Raw genomic sequence first — 10,119 nt, forward strand, 5'->3', positions numbered from 1 at the left:
GGCTTGGGGTTCAATTGCCGAGATTCCTCTGTATACGGAATATTTAGAGTATAGCGGAGTAATACGTAATGCGATCCATTAAAGTTCGCGTCACGAAAGTGGGGCACGTCACGTAGCAAAGGCGCGTCGATGAATTTCCTGGGGTGGATTTCGTGCCATCACTGCGCCGACTCGAGTCGCTTTCCCTCCTCGCGACTCAACACTCCAGCCTGGTGCACGATGCTCGACGTTGCACAGCTCACGTCTTGATGCATCGATGACCAGAAACTACCACGATACTACTTCAATTCCACCCTATCCAGCAAAGTCTTACCAATTAGGACCGTCCTGAGAGCTCGCACTCGGTCGGCCGCTTGGTGCAGCTCCTCTCGCGATGCCCTCCGCAACATTACCCCAGAAGCGGGTGTTTGGCGAAGCGTCGAGCGCCCGCCGTAACATTGTTGCCACTCCCGTCTCCTCCAAGAAGCGCCGTGTCGATGACCTTCCCTCCTCCTCCCCCTCCGCCCAACTTGCCAGCTCCCAGAGCGACGGCAAGGGCAGGCTCGCCTCCAGCCAGCAAAAGAGCACGTTTGAGACAGAAGTGCTCGAGCGCATGAGCCAGGACATCTCGGGTCTCAAGGAGAACAATGCAGAGAAAGACCAGATCTGGGATCGTCCACCGGTACCCAGCGGCTATGACCCCGAGAAAGACAGCCTCTGCTTCCAGGCCATCGAGGCCGAGGAGGGCACCATCGCCGGCGGCCAGGCTACCATCAAGCTCTTTGGCGTTACCGAAAATGGCAACTCGGTGCTGCTGCACGTCAGAGACTTCAAGCACTACCTCTATGTCGCGGCTCCTGTGTCCTTTACGGCGGAAGACTGCCCCAAGTTTCAAGCCTACCTCGAGTCACAGCTGGCCCTGAGCCAGCGGGCCATTCACTCCGTCACCCTGACGATGCGCGAAAACATCTACGGCTTCCAGGGGAACGTCCAGAGCCCCTACCTCAAGATCACCGTGACCGATCCCAAGCTCATCGGTAAGGTCCGGTCGACAATCGAGCGTGGCGATGCCAATTATAAGAAAATGTGGAAGAGCTCGGATGGCACCATCATGACCTTTGACAACATCCAGTATCTGCTCCGCTTCATGGTGGATTGTTCGGTATGCCAGCACTGACTGACACAACGGCGAGGGCAAGCAAGTGTGGCTAACGACGAATGCGCAGATTGCCGGCATGGCTTGGGTCGAGGCGCCAGCGGGCAAGTATTCGCTCGTGCACGACAAGCAGTCGAATTGCCAGATTGAGGCACAGATCAGCTACCGAGATCTGATCTCCCACAAACCCGTCGGCGAGTGGTCCAAGATGGCTCCCCTGAGAGTCCTCTCTTTCGATATCGAATGCGCTGGCCGCAAAGGTATCTTCCCGGAAGCGAACCACGATGCCGTCATCCAGATCGCAAACATCGTCACCAAGTATGGAGAGAAGAAGCCATTCGTCAGGAACGTCTTTTGTCTCGACACCACAAGCCCCATTGTGGCCACTCAGATCTTGTCGTTTGACAAGGAGGAGGATATGCTGTCGGCCTGGAGAGACTTCCTGGTGCAGGTAGACCCCGACATCATCACCGGTTACAACATCGCCAACTTTGACTTTCCCTACCTCCTCGATCGGGCCAAACATCTCAAGGTCCAAGGGTTTGAGTACTGGTCTCGTCTGCGCGGCGTCAAGTCCTTCTCCAAGGACACCAGCTTTTCCAGCAAGCAGATGGGCAATCGGGATACCAAGGCCACCAACATTCACGGTCGCCTTCAGCTCGACCTCTTGCAGTTGATTCAGCGCGACCACCAGCTGCGCAGCTACACCCTGAACTCCGTTTCCTTCCACTTCCTCGGCGAGCAGAAGGAGGACGTCCACCACTCCATGATCACAGAACTGTTCGAGGGCACACCCGAATCGAGACGCAGGCTGGCGCTCTACTGTCTCAAGGATGCCTACCTCCCGCAGAGGCTGATGGAGAAGCTGTCATGTCTCGAAAATTACACCGAAATGGCAAGAGTCACGGGCGTGCCCTTCAACTTCCTCCTCGCGAGAGGCCAGCAGGTGAAGTTCTTGAGTCAGCTCTACCGCAAGGCCCTGGAGCAGAAGCTGGTCATTCCGAATCTGAGGTCGGAATCGTCAGAAGAACAATACGAGGGTGCCACGGTCATCGAGCCGATAAGAAATTACTACGACGTGCCCATTGCCACCCTCGATTTCGCCTCGCTGTACCCTAGTATCATGCAAGCGCACAACCTCTGCTACACCACCCTGATCAAGAAGAAAGATGTCGAGAAGTGGAACCTGAAGAAGGACGAGGACTACATCGTCACCCCGAGCGGGGACATGTTCGTCACGACCAAGCAGCGGAAAGGCTTACTGGCCCAGATTCTGGAGGAACTGCTCGCGGCCAGAAAGCAAGCGAAGCGCGAGCTCGCCGCAGAGACGGACCCGTTCAAGAAAGCCGTGTTGAACGGTCGGCAGCTGGCGCTGAAGATCAGCGCCAACTCGGTCTACGGTCTGACCGGCGCCACAAACGGCAAGCTCCCGTGTCTGGAGATCGCCAGTAGCACGACGGGTTTCGGTCGTCAGATGATCGAAAAGACGAAGCAGGAAGTAGAAAAGAGATATACCATTGCCAACGGCTATTCTCACGACGCCCAAGTCATCTACGGCGATACCGATTCCGTCATGGTCAAGTTCGGCACCACCGACTTGGCCGAGGCGATGAAGCTCGGCGAGGACGCGTCTCAGTACGTCTCGAGCAAGTTCATCAAGCCCATCAAGCTCGAGTTCGAAAAGGTCTACTTCCCTTACCTGCTCATCAACAAGAAGCGGTACGCCGGGCTGTACTGGACCAGGCCGGACAGGTACGACAAGATGGATACCAAAGGTATCGAGACGGTCAGGCGAGACAACTGTCTGCTGGCGCAGACCGTCATCGAGAAGGTCCTGAGGATGATCCTTATCGACCGGGATGTGTCGGGTGCTCAAGAGTAAGGTGGCCCCCACTCGTCTTGGGCAACGGTTTACAGCTGCTAACCACACCGACCTTAATAGATATGTCAAAGACACCATCTCGGACCTTTTGCAGAACAAGATCGACATGTCCAAGCTGGTCATTACCAAAGCGCTGACCAAGGAGGACTACGCGGCGAAGCAGGCTCACGTCGAGCTGGCCCAGCGCATGAAGAAGCGGGACCCCGGCTCGGCCCCCGGCCTGGGCGATCGTGTGGCCTACGTGATGGTCAAGGGCGCGGCCGGCTCCAAGAACTTTGAGCGCTCCGAGGACCCCATGTACGTGCTCGAGCACAACGTCCCGATCGACACCAAGTACTATCTCGACAACCAGCTGGCCAAGCCCTTGACCCGTATCTTCGAGCCCATCCTCGGCAGCGAGAGCAAAACCAAGTCGCTCCTGTCGGGCGACCACACGCGCACCATCTCCGTGGCGGCGCCGACGGTCGGCGGGCTGATGAAGTTCGCCAAGAAGACGCAGACCTGCATGGGCTGCAAGAAGCCGCTGACGGGCAAGGAGGAGAGCCAGGGCGCCGTGTGCGCCGACGACGCGCCTCGTATCGGCGAGCTCTACAAGAAGACGCTCGACAAGGTGTCGGACCTCGAGGTGCGCTTCAGCCGCCTGTGGACGCAGTGCCAGCGCTGCCAGGGGAGCATGCACTGCGAGGTCATCTGCAGCAGTAAAGATTGCCCCATCTTTTATATGCGCATGAAGGCCAAGAAGGACCTGGAAGACGCGAATAAGGAGCTGGCCCGGTTCGATTTTGATAAGGCTGCTAACTGGTAGCGAGCGGTCAGAACACGTTTGGAGGGGACAGACCGGGGGTTAAAGGGGAAGAGGCTTGGTTATTATGCTGGGCGATGCAAGGGCGATGCAAGGGCGTTCTGGAAGGAAATTAATTACCATGTTGTCATATCGGTATTCATTCGGGGCTGGACAGGCTGGTATCTTATTCCTCTTATCTTGTCATAATGTGATGGTGTTATGAATTTACGTGTGTTTTGCTTCTCGAAGCCCATGCATTGGTCTCTTTCAACGTCGTCGGAGGAGGACATAGAGGGAGGGTTGAAGATGGCTGCTCAGGTCTGCGCACCGATTCGAGTTACCTTTGAGTATATTGTCAACGTCAACCAGGCTGCTGCTGCATGCTAGCTGGGGGCTTGGACCGACGGTCTCGATGCGGGACCGGTACATGGATTTTTTCAACGAAACCGAAAGAATGTCAACCAAGGGTAAATCCATCTCATGGTTTCTGCCTCCTTGTTTATACACACCTGCCATCAGGTCCAGCTAGATGTCCCAACATCAATTCAACCCTCATTGTACGTTATGCAAACAGAACCAACACTACCGAATATGATTAAAAAAAAAGGACGAAGTACGTGAACCACCCCTCCTGACAGACAGACCTATCCAAAGAATAAAAAGAACAATAATAACAAAAAGAAAAAAAAAAGAAAAGGAAAAAGGCAACAGATAGGTACACAGGTCCGCCCAAACGCCAAGGTGATGAACCCTCTCAACAAGGACATGATCTCTCACAAGAGCTCTATTATAGCCACACGACTCCGTCAATTGCTTTCTCATGATTTTTTTTTATTAAACAAAAAAAAAGATGATCAATAGAGCAGCTCTCCGGCGTGGACCATGGCCTTGAAGCGGTCGTCGGGCTCGACGAACTCGTAGTGCTCGCAGCGGGTGACGCGGTCGACCTCCTCGCGGACCAGGGGGTAGACGTCCTTCCAGGCGTTGCGGCCCATCCAGCAGTCGAGGTGGCCGTAGCCGGGGACGACGGTGCGGCGGTAGTCGGCGGGGTCGAAGGCGTCGCAGAGCACCTCGTAGGAGCGGACGGTGGACTCGGGCGAGAGGACGGCGTTGTCGCGGCCGACGAAGAGGAAGACGGGGAGGCCGCGCAGGCGGGCGACGTTGTCGGGCCCCGTGAGGCGCTCGAAGAGGGGCGGGTTGGCCATGACGTGGCCGTCGCGGCCCATGCGCATGAGCAGGCGCAGCTGGGTCATGTTGACGCCGCCGAAGAAGCGGTCGATCTGCCGGTGGGTGGCCTCGTTAAGGTTCGCGTGGTTCCAGCACCGGCCGAAGACGAGGCTGGTCCGGTGGCAGGACGCGCTGCTGCACATCTCGCGCCGCGGCTGCGGGTACAGGCGCAGCAGCTGGTCGAGCGCGCGCTGCGGCCAGGCGGCGTCGCCGGGCGGCGAGGCGCCGCACGAGAACCAGCTGCCGGCGACGAGCGAGTAGAGCCGGTCCATGGGCACCGGCCCGGCCAGGACCTTGGCCATGTTGGTCGGCGACCAGATCGGGTGCATGAAGACCTGCGAGCAGGTGATGCCGAGGATCCACGAGGCCGGGATGGTGCCGTCCAGGAGGCCCGACGCGAAGGCGACGCTGCCCATGCAGTGCGCGACCGTGTAGACGGGCTCGGGCCCGTAGGCGGTGCGGATGTGCTCCAGGCAGGCCCGCAGGTCCAGGCGGGCGTCGTAGGTCGTCCAGTGGCTGCCGGCCATCATGAGCTGGCTGATGCGGTGGACGGAGACGAAGACGCGGTAGCCGGCCCGGGTGAAGTAGTTGACCGCGTTGAACGGGATGGTCGGGAGGGCGAAGATCTGGTGGTCGACCGAGGCGCCGGGGATCATGAAGAGGTTGCGCACGCCCGAGTCCTCCGGCACGTGGGTGGGCTCCCAGACGTGCATGCGCGAGCACACGCCGTCCGGGGCGACGATGTCGACGGAGCGGTCCGGGGGCGTGTGGTTGATGTAGCCGCTGCACGTCTTGGTCGGGTACTCGAGCGGCGTCAGGGGCGTGAGCAGGAGGGACAGCGACTTGCGGGTGAAGTAGGTCAGGAAGCTGGCGGCGCTGAGGGCCCTCCGGACGACGTTGCTCCCGGTCGGCGTCATGGTCTCGATCTGGGAGAGGAAGTCGGCCGGCCGGATGTGCATGACGCCCTTGGCGACGACGGGGCCGCGGCGCCAGGCGTCCTCGTCGTCGAGGTCGGCGCACATGCCCTCGACGTGCTTGCTGACGGTGACGTACAGGGTGCTGGTGGCCCTCCAGAACTCGAACGGGGCCAGGGCGACGGACGAGTCGACCACCTTGTAGCCGTGGAAGTGCAGCCTCCGGCCGTCGACGCCCGTCATGTCGAAGTCGTACGTCAGGTTGCGGGTGCCCGGCGCCTTGTTGTTGAGGATGAAGAGGTTGAACTCGCCCCGCTGCACCATGAAGGGCGACCCCGGGATGGCCGGGCAGACGAAGGTGCCCGTCAGCATGCCGCGGTGCTGCGAGTGCCTGACCAGCTCGCGCGTGTTGAAGGCCTGCACGCTCAGGAAGAAGCGCGCGCTCTCGCACCGCGACTTGGCCACCCGGTGCGCGAGCTCGTACGTCTCGCGGTCGTCGCCCGTCAGGTTCTCGTCGTGGTGGATGAAGCCAGACATGACCTCGGTGAAGCCGATGCCGCCCGCGCTGAGCTCGCGGGCTGACCGGATCACCTTGTCCGCCATGTCGAGACTCTCCTGCTCCTCCATCATCCGGATCTGCTCCCGTTTGTGGCTCGGCCGGTCGCGCCGCGGCGCGTGCTGGGGCTCGCCGAGCAGGTCCAGGATCCCGTTCTTCTCCTCGCTGATGGTGAGCCCCTTGGACTTTGCATACATCTCGACCGAGCGCTCAGCCAGGGCCGCGATGGTGGCGAATGGGTTGGCCCCGAGCGCAGCCGGGATGACCGACCCGTCCGTCACGATCAGGCCGTCGTACGTCTCAGAGCCCCTTCCCGTGAAGACTTGGCCCGCATGGTTGGTCACGCCCGTCTTACCCGTGTTGTCCCGGGCCATGCAGGCACCGCTTTGGTTCGAAATTCATCGGTTAGCCTTATTGTTGAACTTTTCCAGAGACGACACTAGAACAGGAGAGAGCGAGGGTGAAAAGGCGGGGGGGGGGGGGGGGGGAATGCCACATACCCGATAGGATGGACCGTGATCTGCTGGTCCAGCACCGCCTGGAAGGGGCTATGCACGAGGGTGCCGCCGACAGCCTCGGTAGCTTTCTCGAGCAGCTGGTTGAGCCTCTTGACGTGATGGCTCCGGCAGAACCCGGTGAATTCGAGCATTGGCTTGTCGTCCACAAGGGACAGGACCGCTTGGCTGCCTAGATACAAGATACACGCCGTCAGTGCCATCCAACCGACCAAAGCGGGCAGAACACAATGTTGTTCGGGAAGACCCTACTGTCGTGGGACATGACGAGGTAGACCTGGGTCTTCTCCACGGCCCCCTTCTTGAAGTACGGCCCGAGGATCCTGCTGCCATAGCGTGCCAGGGCGGCCTGCGTCTTCTCGAACAGAGTCTCGTTCTCGGATTCCTTCTTCCCCGGCATGAGATCCAACATGGCTTGGAAGAAAGGGGCCAGGGCGTGCGGGATGGCGCCCTCCTCAATGACAAACCCGTTCAACGGGTTCTCGTTCCCTTCCCGGCAGTCGATGACGCTGGTGATGGTAGGGCCGATGGGATCATACGGAGACGGCTTCTCAGATCCGAGAATGTTTGTCTTTTCGTCCGTGTTGTAGCTGGGCACCAGCATCGAAAAATGTCAGCAAACAGTCGGCGTCCCCTTCCCCTTCCCCTTCCTCTTCCCCCCTCCTCGCCCCCTTTTCGTCCTGTTGTTGAGACTCCAGTAACCGCTATGTATATAAGACTTACCCAAACGCCAGCATGTCACCGTTGCCGCTCATGTTCTGGCCAACCAGGTCACTCATCCCGAGGCCCATGGCGTTGCTACGTAGCAAGATCTCGGTCGAGCCAATGGCTCCCGCGCCGAGGAAGACGGCCTTCTTCGCATGCACCCACATGAGGTCGCCATGCAAGTTGGCCTTGAACAAGCCCCGATTGCGGCCGTGCCAGGCAAAGTAGACCCGATACCCCTCGTCGTGCTCGACCTTCTCGATGTAGCGCACCTCGCACTCGCAAAAGATCTCGGCGCCCCAGTTCCAGGCGTCGGCGATGTACGTGACCAGGGTCGAGTTCTTGGACCCGTCGTTGATCCCCGTCGTGTCCTGGCCAGTCAATGTCGAGGGCGACATCTCGACGCCGCAGCTGTTGGGCCCGTTGGTGAAGCGCGTGGTCTGCCGCACCTTCTTGAACTTGTGCCCCAGTCCCAGAAGCTCGGCCTGCTTCTTGAACAGCTCCGCCTTGGCCAGTTTGGGCCACTCGTCCGGATACTCCTGGGGCTCGAGGACGGCCTCCACCTTTGCGTAGTCTGAGATTGATCAGCATATGCACAGGCCGAGAGCTTTATTTTTTTCCTTCCTAGGAAGAGGGGGGGGGTTGGGGTGGGGGGGAACAGGGAGCAGAAAGATGCTTACACTTATCCAACTCATCCACATTCTCCCTGATTTCCGGCGGCCACACCTTCATGGCCAATGTCTCCTTATCCGCCTCCATGAACACGTTCGCGTTGATCAAGCTCGTCCCTCCGAGTCCTGATGGGCGTCTAATGTCAGCCACCCAGCACACCAAACTCACTCACACTCTCCCCCTTTTCCCTTTTCTTCCCCCTTTTAACAACTGCCTCCGGCCTTCGGATAGGTAGAGTAGAGCGAGGAGAAAAGCAAAACGGAAAAAGGGGAGGAGAAGAGAAGAAAAAGAAGAAAAAGAAGAAAAGAAAGAAAAGAAGCTCACCATTGCCCACCACGGCGCTCTGGCCGCGGCCCATGATGAGGTGGAACAGGCCGGTGGGGTCGCCGGCGTCGATCGGGAGGCCCTTGAGCCAGCCCGGGGCGAAGGCGCCGGAGCAGTGCAGCTCGCGGACCGCGTCGGCCGTCCCGCGCGGGTACTCGCCCGGCCACTTCTCGCGGCCGCGCTCCAGCACGCAGACCGACTGGCCCGTCCGCGCCATCCGCGACGCCGCCACCCCGCCCCCGTACCCGGACCCGATCACCACCACGTCGTACGCGCCGCGGAGCAGCTCCACCGGCTTGGACAGCCGCGGGAACGGCGCGTCCTGCCTCCCGTCCGTGTAGACGCGCCGTTTGCGCCAGCCGGGTGCTTGTTGTTGTTTTTGTTGTGATGATGCTGTCGCTGCTGTCACTGCTGCTGCTGCTGCTGCTTGTGGTGCTTGTGGGGTGGCATGTCCTTTGTGTTCGGCCTCAAGGAGAGAGCGTTTTGGCAGTTGGGGAGTAGAGTCCTCGAGAAGGCGCAGGTCCGGAGTGGAGGACGGCTGAGAGTAGGTCGAGGAGGGTGCTGTAAAGATCGACGCTGGCTGGGGCCGTGGGCTCGAGGTCGTGCTGGATACATTTTTCGAGCTAGAGCCGGACCTCGAGGAGATACTTGGGTCCGGAGACGCTGGTCGCCCGCCGGGGAAGGATTTGTTGGTACCATCCAGGGTGCCCGTGGCGTTGCCCGTGCCGTTCACGGCCGGAGTAAGGGGAGGAGAGAGAGGGCCGTTGACCTGCAATGACCCTGTCTGGTTGTGAGACGAGGGCTTATCCATTGTTATGGCGACAGCACTGTACTATCCAGTTCCAAGTTCTGCTATTGTGGGATGTCCCTTGACTGAAATACGCTTCTTCAGCTTGACGTATCGGTCAAGGGGGGATGGGGGGAGGAGGTTGGTCGGTTACGTATGCATGTATAAGACACAAGGCTATGACTGAGCCCCTTCTACAACAGGAGAACGAGGTCAGATCATACTAAGCGCTCAGGTAGGGTTTGGTTGGCGCAGGAGCGAGGGGTTCTGATATACAAAATGTCCGATGAACGAATAATCTCTCGAGGCTTGGAGCCAAAAAAGGGAATGCCTTAGTTACTCATGATGGAGTCGTAGCTTGCCCACCCATAGGATGGCCAACAGCTTCCCACCGTCGGGACACTCTTTTCTTGTTAGGCAGACGAGAAAAGGCAGGCATCAACTCACTTAGTCTGTAGCCCGCCCCGTCGGCTCCACGAACCGACCAGGCGCAGTTCTCAGCCCGACCTTCCCGGGCTGGGCAAAAACCAACTGCAGCGGTCGAGCCGGATCACCATTGGCCAAGATACTGCGGCCAAGTGCCTTGGGCGGGCGGGCGGCATTTGGTGTTGTGGAGAT

General features: G+C 59.4%; 2 protein-coding genes across 2 annotated transcripts; one reads left to right on the forward strand and one right to left on the reverse strand.

Moving 5' to 3' along the window:
* Positions 1 to 165: 165 nt before the first annotated feature.
* MYCTH_2301456 (uncharacterized protein) lies at positions 166 to 4,023 on the forward strand. The gene is made up of 4 exons (XM_003661664.1): positions 166 to 1,141; positions 1,206 to 3,013; positions 3,078 to 3,715; positions 3,834 to 4,023. The coding sequence occupies exons 1-4, from the start codon at positions 374 to 376 to the stop codon at positions 3,863 to 3,865; spliced, it is 3,246 nt and encodes a 1,081-aa protein (XP_003661712.1). The 5' UTR covers positions 166 to 373; the 3' UTR covers positions 3,866 to 4,023.
* A 462-nt stretch (positions 4,024 to 4,485) lies between these two features.
* On the reverse strand, positions 4,486 to 9,865 carry MYCTH_2301462 (uncharacterized protein). Its single transcript, XM_003661665.1, has 6 exons — positions 8,715 to 9,865; positions 8,399 to 8,515; positions 7,737 to 8,292; positions 7,266 to 7,603; positions 6,999 to 7,185; positions 4,486 to 6,882 (listed from the first exon to the last, which is right to left on the reverse strand). The coding sequence occupies exons 1-6, from the start codon at positions 9,523 to 9,525 to the stop codon at positions 4,656 to 4,658; spliced, it is 4,236 nt and encodes a 1,411-aa protein (XP_003661713.1). The 5' UTR covers positions 9,526 to 9,865; the 3' UTR covers positions 4,486 to 4,655.
* Between the last annotated feature and the right edge of the window lie 254 nt (positions 9,866 to 10,119).

This window comes from Thermothelomyces thermophilus, chromosome 2 (genome assembly GCF_000226095.1).
Source record: "Thermothelomyces thermophilus ATCC 42464 chromosome 2, complete sequence".
In the NCBI taxonomy this organism is placed as follows: domain Eukaryota; kingdom Fungi; phylum Ascomycota; class Sordariomycetes; order Sordariales; family Chaetomiaceae; genus Thermothelomyces; species Thermothelomyces thermophilus.

Excerpts from the sequence above, each read along its gene's own strand:
- MYCTH_2301456 (XM_003661664.1), top strand. The coding sequence starts at position 374 with ATGCCCTCCGCAACATTACCCCAGAAGCGGGTGTTTGGCGAAGCGTCG. Across the intron at positions 1,142-1,205 it reads GCTTCATGGTGGATTGTTCG|ATTGCCGGCATGGCTTGGGT; the intron begins GTATGCCAGCAC and ends ACGAATGCGCAG. Across the intron at positions 3,014-3,077 it reads GATGTGTCGGGTGCTCAAGA|ATATGTCAAAGACACCATCT; the intron begins GTAAGGTGGCCC and ends CGACCTTAATAG.
- MYCTH_2301462 (XM_003661665.1), bottom strand. The coding sequence starts at position 9,525 with ATGGATAAGCCCTCGTCTCACAACCAGACAGGGTCATTGCAGGTCAAC. Across the intron at positions 8,516-8,714 it reads GAGCGCCGTGGTGGGCAATG|GACTCGGAGGGACGAGCTTG; the intron begins GTGAGCTTCTTT and ends GACGCCCATCAG. Across the intron at positions 6,883-6,998 it reads ATCACGGTCCATCCTATCGG|CGGTGCCTGCATGGCCCGGG; the intron begins GTATGTGGCATT and ends TTCGAACCAAAG.